The 17543-nt window shown below is 38.7% G+C and overlaps 1 protein-coding gene and 1 long non-coding RNA gene across 4 annotated transcripts in view; one reads left to right on the top strand and one right to left on the bottom strand.

Moving 5' to 3' along the window:
* Nucleotides 1-17543, top strand: part of LOC121525649 (NMDA receptor synaptonuclear signaling and neuronal migration factor) — a 96386-nt gene that overhangs the window by 53608 nt on the left and 25235 nt on the right. For all 3 annotated transcript variants that reach the window (XM_041811738.1, XM_041811740.1, XM_041811741.1), the window contains 2 exons: nucleotides 1768-1820; nucleotides 17038-17168. In XM_041811738.1, coding sequence (XP_041667672.1) covers nucleotides 1768-1820; nucleotides 17038-17168 — 184 coding nt within the window. The remainder of the gene's footprint in view (nucleotides 1-1767; nucleotides 1821-17037; nucleotides 17169-17543) is intronic.
* LOC121525650 overlaps nucleotides 13742-17543 on the bottom strand; it is a 40821-nt gene continuing 37019 nt past the window's right edge. The window contains exon 3 of the long non-coding RNA XR_005993240.1: nucleotides 13742-13917. This is a non-coding gene — a long non-coding RNA (uncharacterized LOC121525650). The remainder of the gene's footprint in view (nucleotides 13918-17543) is intronic.

Below are 17543 nucleotides of genomic sequence, written 5' to 3' on the forward strand. Positions count from 1 at the left end.
TCATTGAAAGTTGCTGTGTTTTTGTTCATTGTGAGGTAAATTTCCCAAATCTATCATAATGGAGAGATTTGTAACAGAAAACAGTAAATTTAATCCCCAACTTCTGTCTTTCTGCTCTGGCACAGAGCCAGCTGTGCTCTGATCAGAAGCACATTTTCTTTTTTTTTTTAATTAATTTGAGAGGATTGTATTTTTCATGAGTGGGTCTAGCTTCAGTTCATTTAACTGACACAGCCACACCATCCGAGAGCAGATTTTACTGTCTCATTTTTCATGATTTTAAAGCTTAATTTGATAAAGTTAGAGATGTTTTTCATGACTGAAATTTAGGCTGGTGATTCATAACCAAGTGGCCTGTCAAACAACAGACCTAAAACAATTTTCTTTCTTTACAGGGACTTTAATAGGTAAATTTAAATGTTTTCTCAATATTTCAACACATTTATACCCTTTTCTTAGGATAGCAAAACCTAATTTTCCATTACAACAATGTAATTCCACAAGATCTCGGGAAATAGGCCAATATTTACATGTTATCATGGGGATATGGGTTGTAAAATATATTTGGTTTGTCCTGTCTCTTTTTTTCCAGACATATATTTTGATGCATCAGACACGAGAACTGCAACATTTTCATTATATGAAATATGGAAATCTTTTTGAAAATTTGGGCTGTGATTGGTCTTTAAAGAGACAGGTTGGTCCTAAAGCTAGACCAGTTTAGAACCACCGATAGTTTAGGGTTGACCATCACCTGGATATGTGTTTTGAGTTAGGAGCAACTTTTTCCAAACCTATGTGCTCATGGAAGAGTTGTAGTAACAGCCTTGGGTGCTACTGAGGCATATAAATCCTGAGACTCAATTGTTTATACTCACATTTTTCTTTTATGGATACTCCAACCTTTCTAGCTCCTGTCAGCATATATATAATTTTACAATGATTTTTTTTTTTTTTTATGAAGCATTTCCAGTCGAGATTTTTGTGCACAAATTACAAATGCATGTAAAACGTGTATAAAATCACTGCTAGATGAAACACACAGTGAATCTTTGCTATGGACAAGAGCTTTTGTAGCTTAATTACTTTGGCTGGCACCTATCTCGTGGTAGCATTTACAAGCATTAAAAATGCTTTATTAAAAAAAGTCTGTCTTGTTGCTGATTTGAGTCTTTAAGTCATAAAAACAAATCAGCATTGATTTTATTCTGTTTTATAACCAGCTGAAAAACCCTCACAGGACCTTTAAGTCTCTATATTTCATAAAATAGTTCAGACTAAGGAAAAACTTTAAACACAAAGAGCTATAACAAAGTTCAAAATCACAGACCTGGGACTTACTAAAAGAACACAAAAACATTTTTATGCAACAGTTTCACAAGTATAAACTCCCTCTGATGCATCATCACCACCTTGGATAAAGCAAAGAGTCGATGAAAACCTACATAACACTAAATCAGGGTCTCCCTTTTGGCTGTTGTTACATGAATGGATCTCCTGGGCATCCTCAATATTTAGTATATAAGATAAAAAGGTATTTTATCGTACATTAAACCCACACTGTATCTGTGACACATATTTTGACAAAGAAGTGTGTATATTTAACTATAAGATCTATTTAGTTAGAAATAGAAGGCTGACATTAAACTTTTCTGTCTTCCCTTGTTTCGGTATTTCCCACCCCCTCCCTCTCCTTTCTTTACATTTCTGTTCTTCCTCTGTCTTCTGTTATCCCTCCTCTGCTTTGATTTTTTCCTCCACCCACAGGAACTTCCGGAAGCATCTTCGGATGGTGGGCAGCAGAAGGATTAAAGCACAGAGTGAGTCAGAGAGATGCTTGTGTGGTTGATATGTTTACTCAAATTGACTGTGATGTTGTCCACCCCGTCATCATTAGGGTTGGTTTTTTTATTTGTTTGTTTTCAGCCGTGTTTTTGCATGAGTGTGGCACAAAACGCTGCTACTTTGCTGGGATTTTGTAACGCTTACGGATTAAAAAGTTAACGAGCATCGATGTGAGTCTGTGCATGTGTGCATGTACAAGTGTTTGGCTTTAACTGTTGGGTTTCTGTTGCTTTGAATGGTTCGGGTTTTGTGTGGTTGGTTGTGAAGTTTGAAGACAGTCAAAGGCAAAAAAGCAAAGTGATGATGTGTGGTGATAGAAGTGAGTGTTTGAGTAGTTTTATTAAAGCCTATATTTATGCTGTGGTTTTATTGTTGGTTCATTGATGATGTCAGTGTACTTTGTGACCTGATTGGTGCGTCATTTTGATTTGTCTAGTGTTGACCTCAGCATTTAAATGGAATTCAATATAATGAAAAGAAGATGAAGGACCAAGTTAACTTCAATAGATGTACTTTGATAAATGTGATTTTAAACTTGCTAGCAAAAGCAAAAGATGTAGAAAATACAGCTCTTCTGCAGAGAAAGTGTTAACTCCAGAAGTTGTTGTAAAAACCTTTTCAAATAGGCTTCAAAGCATTACACACATACAATATATGGATAAAAGTATTTGGCCACACTCTTAATTATTGAATTCAGGTGTTTCAATCAGACCTGTTGCCACAGGTGTATATAATCAAGCACCTAGCCATGCAGTCTCCATTTGCAGACATTTTGATACCAAATAGGTCATTAAGAAGAGATCAGGTACTTCAAGTGTGTTATTGTGGTGGATGCCACCTTTGCAGTAAGACAGATAAGGGAATTTCATCCCTGCCAGATATTCCACAGTCATCTGTATGTGATATTATTGGAAAATGGAAGCATTTAGGAACAACAGCAACTCAGCCATGAAGCAGAAGACCATGTAAAACCTCACAGTGGGGTAAACAACTGTGCATGCTGCATAAAAGTCACCAACATTCTGGCGTTAATGTAAGCACAATAACTGTGCAGCATGAGCTGGGTTTCCAGGGCCTAGAGGTTGCATGCAAGCCTCACATCACCAAGTCCAATGCCAAGCACTGGATGGAGTGATGTAAAGCGCACCAACACTTGACTGTGGAGCAGAGGGCACATGTTCTGTGGAGTGAAGAATAACAATTCTCTGTTTGGCAGTCAGATGGGTGAATCTGGGTCTTACCTGTCTGACTGCATTGTGCCAACTGTGAAGTTTGGTGGTGGTGGGATAATGTTATGGGGCTGTTTTCAGGGTTAAGGCTAGGCCCCCATATCTCCAGTGAAGACCAATCTTAATGCTTTGGCATAGCGAGACATTTTAGGTAATGCTATGCTCCCACTTTGTGGCAACAGATTAGGGAAGGCCTCTTTCTATTCCAACATGACTGTGCCCCAGTGCACAAAGCAAGGACTATGAAGACATGGTTTGATACGTTTAGTGTGGAAGAGCTAGACTGGACTGCACAGAGCCCAGACCTCAACCCCATAAGGGGCTTTTCCAGTACATTGAGCGGCTTGGCTCTACTTGGTTTGACCCAGCATGGCATCAGGATTTGCTTTTGCCAATCTAGGGTGCCTCTAGAGCTGATTAGAGTCAATGACGTTAGATAGCTATGCTTCAGTAAGCATTTTTTTGTTCTGTCAGAAGAAACATTGTTAGGTTTAGCTGACCACTAACATCATGAATGTCCATGCTGATGTCCCCAGGTATTTTAAAAGTTTGGTGCAACATTTGCTACTTAAACACATCTGCGAGGCATCTTGAAATTATGGTGAACTACTTTGACACCACTGTGGCGTGCTTGCACTATGCAAAGGATAGATTGGTGAATTAAACTGAAAATAATGCAGTAGAACCTAAGTCATATGATATTTTGAATTATGGAGATACACAATTACCTAAACAATGGTAATACCTCATTTTAAACTGATATTTCTATATATATTTCATTGCAATATTTGAATAAATGAAACACTGTATATGCAGACAGAGCCTTGGGGTGGTCAGGGCCACCCTAATATTTTTTGCAACCCTAAAATCCTAAACGTAGAAAAAAGGAGGGTAAATTCTACATGCTACAAATGTCTAACATCTTGATGAAGACTCATTTGAGTCTAAACCCGTAGATATCCCTGTTCAGTGCCTCAGATTTTCAGTTTTCTTCTTTTTGCCTAAAATCCTGAACCTCACTTTGCTTCTCTGGCATTGTAAGAGTTAAGATGACACACCAGACAGTTAGCTTCACATATCTACTGCAGGGGAAAGGTCTCATATCCATCTGGGACAAGAGGGCCAGTTGGTAACACCAACTTGTGCTGAAGCCAGCTGGGAGAAAAGCAAACATATTTTCCACCTAGAAGAGCTTTCAGTGCAATTCCTGGCTCCTCTTTTAGTCCAGTTCTTATAAATTGTAGTTATAGCTACATTTGAGCTAATCGCTCCATCAGCAGCAAATGTATACCAGCTTAGAAAACAACTAAGCCCTACTGATTACTATTGCAGACTTATAGCAAAGCATGTGGTCCAGTTTTTTTTTTAAAACTGCTGCTATACTATCGCTACATCTGAACTAACAGCTACACATGCAGCCATTGTTTACAGACTTACAGTACAACTAAACCACGCCCATAGCTACCGCCTTGTTCTCCTCAAATTATGCTGATTGGTCCAGTCTGTTCTCAGACCGGGCACAATTGTTTCAGATTGGAGCTTTGCAAAATGGATCGTCCTGACAGACATGGAATCTAAAATATCAATCTGCTCTGCAAAGTTACATAAACGCTGCATCCCTTACTAAGATCCAATCACTGTACTGTCACCAATCATACATCCACATCTTAGACGTCTTATCTTAGACCCACCACAGGAAGAACTTCTACAAGATCTAATTTTTCTCTCAGACACTCTCCTGTCACATCTCAGTAACGTTCTCCTCAGGGTCGTTGAATGCAGTCACAGGGCTTTCAGTCTTTACAAACTATAAAGTAAAAGGAATGATATATCAAACTGAACCTAATCAAGCATGAATCTTGAGAGACATCAGAAAAAAATCAGTGCTGAAAACCAGATCACAGAGTATTTGTGATGTCTGTATCACAAAATAGGACAAATTGTTTTAATCTGATTACAAAATACATTTCTAAAAGGAAACCTTGAAAAAAAAAAAACTTTAATCACGAGGCAGGAAAACATCCCCAAGCTGTCCTCACATAAATGTGCCCTTTAGTCTAATGAAATGACAGCAAACATAAAAAGAAAGAGTTGAACGAGCAGCACATTGAGGACAGAGACATTAGCGCAGATCTGTCAGCACAGAAACTACAGCGACCAAAGAGTTTGGTGCCTTGAGGGACACTGTTGATTAACCGTGTCAAACTCTTTCAAGTAGTCTAAAAATATTCAGAGAAGACTGTGATTACTCCTCAAAGCAGGGCTGATTTTATCAGAATTAAAGCTAAGAAAATCTGTGAAACAAGAGAAGTTATTTGAATCAATAGTGCTGATTTTAAGGGCCAAAACACACTGCAGGAAACTAAATAAGGACATCCGATTGTTTAAATACTGTGTTCTACTGAAGGTTGTGTAAAGCGGCCATATTTGTGCTTATGTGAAGAGGAGGTGGCGTTGTATGTACTCTATATTTGTGCATTTGTAGCTGCATCCGTCTTTGCACTTTGTGTTCTAGCTGGTGAGTTTATGCAGGAAATGGGCCAATTAAGTGTGTGTGTGGTGTGTGTGTGACTATCTCTCCCCGCCTGCACTAGCGTTTGCTGAGCGTAGATCGAAGAGTTTCAGCCGGTCCTGGAGCGACCCCACTCCTGTCAAGACTGATTCTCCTCACGAACCCAAAGACAGTGAGTTCACACAGACTCAGGCACGTGCATGCATACAAAGCCACAGATACTACAGCACATACAGGAGCAGTAACATATAGCTCATATATCTGCTGTGGTTAGACAAGAGCAGTACAATAAAATGGATAATAAAATGTTTCACTGCGACAAAACTTATATTCGTAGCTGGAGCAATGGGGTAGCTTAGAGGGCTTTAATGCCAACGTTTAAATCTTTTATGTTGGTTAAAAGTAATTTTCTGCCATTTGCGTTGTCTAAAACTATTAAGATTAAAAAATGACTGAAATAGCTGCCAAATTAGCACTGGTTCTTTTACACAATAACATCATTGTGGGTGCCTGAAAATGGAAAGTTTTGAAAATGGATTCCAGCTCCTAGTTCAGTTAGCTTGTCACTAAATAAGCTTAGTCAGCTGCTATAAAACGCAAAATTATTTATTCATAACTCCATGATAAATGGAGACAGAAAACTCAAAACTGCTGAGGGAAAGTCTTCCTGTTTGGATGAAAACCTGTTTTTATTTTAGGAAAAAAATGGGGGTAGATCAAAGATTATGACGTGAACTTAAACACAGGAAAAGGAACTTGCCATGGATCAAAAAGAAAATGACAGTAAGGGCACACTCACTCGAGGCAAAATACTCCCCCCTCTCCAGTCCCCCTTTTTTGACCTGCACACACACTGCTCAACCAGGCATCAGCACGGATACATCACACGCCAACATGGAACATCCACAATGATGAATTTATAAGTCTTGATGACTCACCACAACTATACATTAGGTATTGTTGTTTAAGGCTATAAAATAGCAACCCATTTATACGATATCCGATCTGACCCCAGAGGTATTCACCTGACCTGGGATCAGTGCGCTAACTATACAGAGTCCAGTGAGGAGAGAGAGAGAGAGAGAGAGAGAGAGAGACAGGTTCATTGAGGAGATTTATACCTCACCAGAATGCCTAATCTGGGGCCTGGTCATCATAAAATCATTTCAATATTAATTTGCCACAATTTGGTAATAATGACGAGTTTAAAAAGTCGGGAGATTAACCCCGGCAGACTTTCCGTTACACAGGAAGGACAAGAATGTTTTTTTTTATCTAGAGCGCTGCTATTTATGGCTCACTCAGGGGAAGAAGCTTTTTTATGCAAAAAAATATCTCTCACATTCATTAAGACTCAACTATAACAGAAACTGGTCAGAAATATGGATGGCAACACGCTGTTGAAGCACACTTTGCATTACCATAATTACACGACTGTTTGTGTTATTGGAAAATTTCAGTTTCTGAAAGCTGAGAAATTGTACTTCACAGCCAACATGGGGGTATCACCTAGTTTCACCTTTTCTCACTAAAAATCTAGCATAAAGTTCCCCCCATTTTTGTATTTCTTTATTTTCAACATGCAGTAAAATGCAATAATAAATTTGCCATATAAAATAAAACTGCCATACATTAAAAGTTCTTAGTATTGTATTAAAAATGGGCAAAAGCAATAACTCACAGGAAATTTTCTGGGCCTTTTCTGGTTAAAATACGGCAGAGTCTAGAAACTCAGGAGTTAAATGTTACTCTTTGCCATAAAGATGGTTAAATGTGTCTCATTTAAATAAGTGGTTACATCATATCAACTGTCTTCTTTGCCTTTATTACAAATAGTTAATCAAAGATGGGTGAAAATATCTATTAGAGATATTTTCATTTGAAGCTAAATATTGCAAATCAGTATCTTTCAAATTCAAATCTTACTGTAATAGGTTATAAACACTAAGAAACACTTGCTCAAAGCAGAGTGTTTTGTTTGATAAAATCATGCTTTGAAATTTTAAAATGTTTACATTTGTCTGTTTTTAAAACACAGGATACATAAAATTCCACCACCATGGGGCTCTCAATCAAAACAATAGCACAATATAACAAGTACGGACCAGTGCTGCTGAATTGAGAACTCTTTTGAATAAGAACAGTACCTCATAAGATGTATTTTGTCAACAGGAAATGTAAGTTTTCTCTTAATTCAGATTTTTCTCACAATGACTAACCCAATGTGGACTTCTGTGTTCATGCAGTCCCAGAATGCACAAATACTCTAGGATTCAAGGGAGAGTAGCAAGAGAGAAGCATCCACAAACTGATCAATCCTGTCTCAGATGTCAGTTACGTAGCTGTTTGATTAACCACAATAATTTAAACGGAATAAGATTGCTTTTGATACGTTTGCTAAAAAAAACTTCATTAAAATGTTTTGACAAGAAAGTTAAGAGAGCTTATAAAAGTGGCAAACATGACACTTCTAAATCTCTGATAAAACAAAAGCAGGAACAATGTGTAGAAGTTCACTTCAAACAACTAGTCTGATTGTTTTATTGGCCTTCTGACATCTCTGTAGCTAAAAAATTAATATTATGCACTATATTGCCAAAAGTATTCGCTCACCTGCCTTGACTCGCATATGAACTTAAGTGACATCCCATTCTTAATCCATAAGGTTTAATATGACGTTGGTCCACCCTATGCAGCTAAAACTCTTTTGGGAAGGCTTTCCGCAAGGTTTAGGAGTGTGTTTACGAGAATTTTTGACCATTCTTTCAGAAGCGCATTTGTGGGGTCACACACTGTTGGTGTGATGTTGGACGAGAAGGCCTGGCTCTCAGTCTCCGCTCTAATTCATCGCTAAGGTGTTCTAACGGGTTAAGGTCACTTGGCACAATGCAGTCAGACAAGTACCGTTCTCGTGGCAACCACCAAACCCAGACTCGGCCATCAGATCGCCAGATGGAGAAGCGCAATTTGTCACTCCAGAGAACACGTCTCCACTGCTCCAGTGGCGGTATGCTTTACACCACTGCATCCGACGCTTTGCATTGCACTTGATGATGTATGGCTTGGATGCAGCTACTCAGCCATGGAAACCCATTCCATGAAGCTCTCTACGCACTGTTCTTGAGCTAATCTGAAGGCCACATGAAGTTTGGAGGTCTGTAGCAATTGACTCTGCAGAAACTTGGCCACCTCTGCGCACTATATGCTTCAGCATTTGCTGACCCCACTCCATCATTTTACGTGTCCTACCACTTCATGGCTGAGTTGCTGTCGCTCCCATTCACTTCCACTTTGTTATAATACCACTGACAGTTGACTGTGGAATATTTAGGAGTGAGGAAATTTCATGACTGGACTTGTTGCACAGGTGGCATCCTATCACAGTACCACACTGGAATTCACTGAGCTCCTGAGAACGTCCCATTCTTTCACAAATGTTTGTAGAAACAGTCTGCATGCCTAGGTGCTTGATTTTATACACCTGTGGCCATGGAAGTGATTGGAACACCTGATTTCAATTATTTAGATGGGTGAGTGAATACTTTTGGCAATATAGCGTTTATATTCAAAAAAAGTTTGGCTTAAAAAGCCAAGTACCAAGCAAGGCATATCAACTTAGTGCTCACATGTTAAAATAGTACATGTGAGTACAGTGTTTTTAGCTGAAACAAAATCAAAGAATGCTGTGCTACTTGTCTGGAATTTGGTTGAGAAGATCCTACAAAAGCACTGACAACACGAAGATAAGCCACAATGAAACTGTAATTGCCAACTTCAGAAGGTGGAATCTGTTTTTACCCACAAGAGCAGTTTTATTGGTAATGGTTTAATGGCTTTAAATGATCATTTTCTTCCCTACGCTTACATAACATTCACTAATAAAAGTATGTTTCATTATCAGCTGTAGTGAGAATTTTGAGAGCATCCTTTAAGTAGCTACATCCACGCTGTGAGCGTTGTCAGAATTAGTCCTCTGACCTGTTGTGGCCTCACATCTTGACTGGCAGCTTGGTAAGATCCCATTTACTTTGTGCTTGCTCAGTACTTTGGTTATTAATTAAATTTCTGCATACAGGTGGCTCATACTGAGTTGAAAGCCACTTAGCAGCGTTTCCCAGCCATAAAATACAACTATTAATCAGCACTTTGATATACGAGCCGCCAACTTCCTGTACAGCTGGAATCTGGCCAATCATCCGTAGCCTGGAATAGAGGTCAACCATGAGTCTGGATCAGTAAAGAGCTCGATGCTGCCAAATAATTAAAGTGAAACTAATGCATCATGTAAAGTACAGTAACCACATACTTTGTAAAAGTATAAATCTATGGCTTGTGTTGTTAATGTAGTCATTTTAAGCCCTCATTGGACAATTTACTGTATCAGTATGAGTATTTCCACTACAGACCTTTTGCATGTGACGTCTGTCGCACCCCAGCCCAGATTGCAATAAGGATGCTTCTCAGTGGATACCAGAGCTATATCACTTTATGCTCACACATTTCCGTAATATAACAATGTCATTTTCATGTTCTTACCAATTTATTACCCTAATATTTTGAATTAAAAGCAGGAGCTGAGCAGCATGTCTCCACTTAAATTGGAAATGTCTAGTGGGACCACAACAAAACATGCGTCAGGGGGTGGAGTTAACCATTACGGGGATGCTTGGGCAAAAAAGCACTGACGGCTGTAGCCGTTGTCCATTATGTGGTATCAGTTGATGTTTCTCATGTATCAGTCTTCAAAAAACATCTAGTTGAATTTTAATGGCAATGATTTAAAAAAAAGTGTCTTTCATCATTTCTATAATAGCAGCTTCCATGACAAGTGACTGACCTAACTATAGAAATTGTTATACTATTTCTCTGGCTTTAAATTCATTGAAAATATTTGAGGAAATGCAATTCAACATATAATATACATAGTCATTGTTTTAAAGAATGTCGACATTTCTGTGTAGTATTTCTACATATTGTACCTTAATTCTCAAAATCTTAGTGTTTTCTTGATTTCCCTCATGTTCGCTTCTAATAAACACTCCCAAGTGGCTCTGGAAATGACAGGATGTTTTAAAACAAAGCGAGAAAATACAGCAGAATGCAACGCTAGAAAGCTAGTTGGCACAGAATTCATATGTCCTCTACCTGCAAATATTCAGAAGCTAATGCTTCAGCAAACTATTTGTATTTTTCAATATATTTCATGTCAGTGGCAGCATTCTTGCTCATTTCCATAGTGCCACAGTGGAGCTTCTCTTAGAGAAATCCAGGTGCGGTTTTGGAAATCTGAATAGACCAATATGAGGCCTGAGCTAAAAGCAAGAATAGCGAGTGAACTAAACATTTTCATGCATCGTTTTTTCAAATGAAAGAGCCAGAGAACTTCAAGACATACCCATATCTGAAAAGCCAAACACAAATGACTCATTGTGTCTTAGAAGTGCATAATACCTCAAAGTCGCAAACTCTAATTTTAGGTCCAAATGTAGCTTCTAAAAATAACATGTATATGCATTCTGCCTTTGTACGCTTCTGATGTTTCAAAGTGACGTATTGAACTACAATTTTCTGGGTTTGAATACATGTTGAGGCTTTTTAAAAGGAGCCTGAACCCGGTTAATAGGGACAGGTGTTCTTGGAAACTTTTTTGGAATAATGTGTATTTATTTGGAAGCTACTTTGTTTACTCCTGGAACCTTAATTAAATATTAATTCACATCTTAATCATTAAAGGTCATTTTAGATGTAAACCTCATATTATCTGCACAACAAGGGACTCTATGTTGAGGCCCCTTGCAGCCGAAGGCCTCAGGTAATTGACTTCCTTTGCCTAATGATAAAACAGCCTAGGGAGTCATCCTAATCAACCTGACTCATGTTAGAATTAACAATGGGGACTGAACCGAAAAGGACGGTAAAGTTTGGAAATATGCCTGAACAGAATAAGGACAAGTTAGAGCACATTAAATGTGAGCTTGGAGTTTCGTTGGTTTCACAGGCTAATACTGGCAGGCTGAATATTGACATGATTTTAATAGCTCTCTTGAAAGTCATATTTCTATCTGAGTAGTCAATTTGTCTCTACTGTACATCTGCAATACGTAACAGACAGATTCCAAATAGGATTGCTCATATGACAGCCATATTTTGTTGCTCTCGTTTGAAAGCCATTCTCTGGTTTTGGCATATCGAGGACACACGCTAAACCCAGTCATTCACACATTTATCAATCAATCAGTCAATCACACGTCTAAACTGACTGTCTCTGCCGTGCCTCTGATCCTGTCCATCTGTCTCCCTATGACCGTGGGTCTTTCTCCAACTCTGTGATGCTCTCTCTCTCTCTGTGAGTATGTCTTCAAACTGGGAGTGTGTGCGTCTCAGTCTGAGTGTGCTGGCTGGAACTGATGCTCATGCAAAGGAATGTTTGTTTCTAAAATGTGACTCTAAAAGCTTGAATATGTGCATCAACTCTGTTTGCATGTGCTGCCTGTCGTTTTGACGTCTCTGTGCCTCTATGTTTTTCTCCACCTCCATTGTCTGTGTCTCTGTGTTTCACAGGTAATGAAAGATAGCTGAAGTTTTGATGACAGAGTAATGCTGTTTTTGATATGTTGTTCTTATTTTCTGAGTTAAAGCTGATGTTCTCTGTAGGGGTGACATTAATTTTCATTCCTGCTCATCTCTTTGACCATTTCATTCTTTTCTGCTTGAGCATCCCCTTTCAAAATGTCCCCATCAGTGCCTTTATTAGTTTTAAATCTTATTCTAGATGTTTTCACAGTCATGTCTGCAAAATATGCAAAGCACTTCTCTGTAAAGTGATTTTATTTAACCTGCTCATTATTAGACAGACAATTGTTAGCCCTCAAATTTTGAGTGCCCCTTTGCCCACTGAAACAGTTACATGGGATCACGGAGAAATCTCCCCCTACCAAATGGGATGATCCTTCAGATTTCAGATGTGTCATAAGCAGTATGTGATAGCATTTACATAGACAGAAGCAACAACAATACACATTTCTACCAAGATGCTTGTTTGAAATCAAAAGGACCCTAGTGCTCACAAATAACATTACATATGATATATGATTGTTTCAAATGTTATTTGCAAAGAAACGTATCATTAGCACACTTCTTCAGCAGCCTCTAGGCGTTCCCAGAGATTTCCTACAAGATTCAGTTTGGAGTTTCCTGTTGAAAATCTTCATTTGAAGGACCAGGAAGCCCTAACAATGCATCCGTAACCTTCCATTTCAACAGCATGCCCTAATGACCATGCGTAACATAGTGGTAAAGAGCTTAGTCGTAGGGGTAGACTTGGGCGTTATCAAATTTTTAACAGAGTTTAACATTCCCAAAATTTCCTCACAGTATATGGCTATTCTGTCAGATGTTGACAAACCACATTATAAAAGCAGGTCAGACCAAGCTCTTGTGCAAACAGCAGGCCTCTATGTGCATTTTTATTCAATCCTTTTACAAAATGTTCCATATTAAAAATTTAAAAAATATGTCTAATACAGGGGTGCACTTCACCGTTAAAGTGAATTACATCAAGACGGAGGATCAAATAAAGCGTGTCTCTTGTTTTCTTCTCCCTCTTAGGCATACAGTAGCTCTCTTTTCCTCCTTCACTCAGGTGTTGCTTGAGATATAATGAAAAAACAAAATCCAAAGCTACCATTATACAGGATCTAACAATGTGCAGTAATGTCTAAATGGGCTTTAAACCAGATAAAGACAGGCCCTTTATATTGTATGATTTATATTGTACTGTGCAACAACTCTGCTGAGATGTGACTTCATTCTTCAAGAAGCTTACAAAAGATTAGACTACATAAGTGCCCAAAATTACCACCAAGTACTGGTTAATTTCATGTAAACTTAGCACAAAAAGTAAGATAATGTGTGTTTGGTAGATGATTTCTTTGTTGCAACAATGCTTTTTGGCAACAAATGTTGTAGCCAGTTTCTTTTCAATGGTGCCACATTTGTAAGGAGCATGCATTTGTGGGATGAGCAGCAGAGCTGAGTATGTCGGTTGCATCCATGAAAAATGTGCCAAATCTTCTCGCCAATGCCAGACAGCTTACTCTGACGTTGACTCTTGTTTGTTTGATTGTATGATTGAAGTCTGAAGAAACAAGACATATTTTAAATTTAACATTTTATTCATCTGACAAAAAGGAGCCTCAGCTTTGAAGAACCATACACAGCACACCCAGGCTGATTCCACAAGTTTTCAATGGGGTTGAGGTCAGGACTGCTGGCAGGCCATTCCGCCCTCTCCACTCCCAAATTCTGGAGGTAGTCTTGGATAAACTTGCTCTGTGGGGACAAGCATTGTCACGTTGGAGGATAGAGTTTGGTCCCAGACTGTGGAGATATGCAGCCTGTTGCACCAGCTATGCATAAGTTCTGCCTTAAGTTATGGTGTAAAGTCCACACTAAACCCTACGGTGAAATTAGTTAAGTTCTAACTTAAGTTGTGTCATTGCTCAGTTGCACCACAGAGATGTAAGGTTGATCTTATCTAGTAGAGATTTATGTCCAAACTAACTAAAATATTGTCGCAGATAAGTCGTATTCTCTTACTTTAACCAATCACTGAAAAGCATTTTTTAATCTTGTGTTTGCTACAGATGCTAACAGCTAAAAATAACGTTTGCGAACTGCCGTTAATCATCAAATAGCATCCAGTTTGGATGAAAAATATGACAAGGCATTTTGCCTACGTGAGTATTGTAAAACCTACAGCCTAAACCTAGAGCCAGTATAAAATAACACTGATATTGAGTGGTGAAATCACTAATAACATGAGATAATATAACAGTGGATAGCGGAAATGATCTCCGCTCATGGAAAACAACAGTTACTGATCATGGAGAATACAGTGCTGACTCCAAATTTCCGGTAAAATTCTCAACTCCTTGTCACTCTTCAGGTTATCACGTCTTTTAGCGCTATCAGTATGATAGCCATATTCTATGGAGGACTTTACACCTAGTAGGGTCAGGTGTAAGTTTTAAGTTATAACTTAAGCCTACGTTGAAACTATCACGGTTGGTGCAACACCTTAAATGTTAGGAGAGCGTAAACTCCGTCGTAAGAACTTACATTCAAACTAGGCTATGTTTGAACTCACGCACAGCTGGTGCAACCCATAGCTGGGTTTGTCACTGGCTGCAGAATCTCCTCTCGATATCTCTCTGCATTGAGATTGCCAGTCAGACACCTGATTGTCAGCATCTTGGAGTACCAATAGAATAACAATAATAGAATAAGTTGTTTGGCATTGACAGCGAAGATCTGGCACACCCCACATATTCAGCTCTGCTGCTCATCCCACAAATCGATGTTCCTTGCAAATATGGCACCATTTAAATGGCAAATAAACAGGCTTTCAAATGGTATAAGATTTATTGCCAAGAAGCATTGTTACACCAAAGAAATAACCTACCAAACACAAATTTCCTTACTTTCTATGCTAAGTTAATATAACATAACTAGAAAAGCACTCAGAGAGCGCAGACCTCCGCCATCAGCCCTATCTCCCAACAGTGAAGAATCCCTTAAAAACATTCCTGGATCCAGACAGTGATCCAGATTACTCCTCCCCCGGTGTGGTGGAGTCACAGTGAAGCAAAGCACTGGCTTTGCTATGTGTGGACTGTCATGGCGGAAGAATTGCCTGCCAAGCCAACAGATGCACTGAAAGTCTCACCTATGGTCTCACCGGACGACTGAAAATCATGGCAGAGGATGAATAGTCCTCTATTCCTCCCAGTATTGTGAGTATTCTCGCTACAATTCGCTGTCTTTCTCTCTGTTAAGCTCCAACTCGTCTCCTCAACCGGGTGTGCATCTTTCAAACTCTATAAACTCCAAAACTTGGAATAGAAAGACACTAAAAACATGCTGCTGGGATTGAAGTTACTCATGTTCACCATCTCCTGGTGTGAAGTGGTAACAGCGCAGACCTCGACCATTAGCCCCATCTCCCAATAGTAAAGAATCCTTTAAAAAATTCCTGGATCCAGATGGTGATCCGGATCAGTCCCAAAATCTAACCAGTTCTTCCTTATGTCATTTCTGACATTTCCTGAAAATTTCATGAAAATCCGTCCATGACTTTTTGAGTTATGTTGCTAAAAAACAAACAAACAAACAAACAAACAAACCCACCTGATTACGTCACCTACTTGGTAAAAACTGTTATAAACGGCAGATAATTTCTCATTACTGATTCACTCCCATTACAAAGAATTAAAGGGTCTTTACACTCTCACCTTACTCTGTACTTTCCCATTTTAAAAGTGGATCACTTGGGACACATTATTAACAGGTGAAAACAGGCTGATAGTTCCATCACAAGAGGTCTAAATAACTTTTTGAACATTTTACTGCAGACTGACTTTTCTGCTTCCTTACAATGTTAATATATCACTGTTTTCTGCTCAAGTTAAAGCTATATGAGTGAGCACTGTTTATGTAACACCTAACTCTACCTAACAAATCAAAATCTCTCTTGAAGAGTTTCTCTTCATGTGCTAAAGTAAAAAGTATTACTGTTTTTTTTTTTTTTTTTGTGGACAAGAGTTTTGATACTCTTTAATAAAACCCCTCCAGCTGTAAAATAATTGGACAGCTGTGTGTTGCTGCTAACAGGGAGCCTAGGGTGAAATCAATTATGGAAAAATATCTTAATGATTTATTTGTTTTTGAATTATTTTGGAAAACTGTCACACTGTTTAGATATGTAATAAAAGTCTGTCAAAGACAGAGATTTTAAATATGCTGTATGTGTATGCTATTATTCAAAAGAGGCTCAGTAAAGGTGTTATGAATGACTAGTCTGTATGAAAACGAGCCCCTCTGAATCATTTTTAGACATTTCTCATGTCTTTAAAATAGATGTGGAATGGTGTTTGTCATCTGATTACACATATTGTCATTCCTAGGTTCAAATTATTACAGTACATTGTAAAATAACTCAATGGTAGTGATATTAAGATCAAAATTGAAAATATAATTTTTCATTGTTTTTTCTGTAAAAATGCTAGGTTTAATATTAATGTGGATTATACGACAGAAAAGGAAAGACGTGATGATTTATAACACCTTCCCTTCTAACAATAGAAGCTTGCCAGGTTGCCATATTTCTTTATGCCAAATCCCGCTGCTGTATCATCATTATCAGTCACTTTTTCTACTTCTGCCAGCTGTCTTTGCTTTCTTCTGCTCCATCTATCATTTACTTCCTTCACAACCACCATCAAAAAAATCACTCAAACATCCTTTCTCTATCTCTCACCCTCACCTCTCTCCACTTTCTGTACACATCCATCCTCTGGTTTGCTCTCAGTGTCACCTTTCTTGCCTTACACCCAACACTTCTGCCAATTACTTCAGCCTTTTCCCTTCTACATTTGACATGTTTTCATCCAGGTGGAGACTTGCAGGCCTCCTGTGGCACCTTGGATGAAGGGGGCGTTGATGACAATGTCGATTGGGAGGAGGAGAGAGAAATGGAGCGGCTTGCCTGTGAAGGAGATGACTTTGTACCTCCAAAAATCATGGTAAGGGATTACAATTGTTGTCTGCAGATTACACTTGATTCCTGCAGCTCGATTCCTGCAACTCAACAGAACATCATGAACATGACCGTAAATATGCCAGCTTAGGGGTCACTTTATCAGTTTAGTTTACTATTTAATTGGTTCAAGGGACATATTTTAAAATGCAAAAACTGTGTGACTTTACTGTGGAGATGGTCCCCAAAAGATTATATTCTTACTTTATTTCCCACAAGGCACTTCAATGGTTTCCTCAATGCCTGGTAAGCGTGTTTCTTCATAACTCCACAGACCTACTATCCAGGATGGGCTTTTAGTGTAAATCCCTGAAAACTAGCTGAGCAGACTGTATTGATGGCATCAGGGTTATTCTGATTC

The sequence above is a fragment of the Cheilinus undulatus genome, linkage group 17 (genome assembly GCF_018320785.1).
Source record: "Cheilinus undulatus linkage group 17, ASM1832078v1, whole genome shotgun sequence".
In the NCBI taxonomy this organism is placed as follows: domain Eukaryota; kingdom Metazoa; phylum Chordata; class Actinopteri; order Labriformes; family Labridae; genus Cheilinus; species Cheilinus undulatus.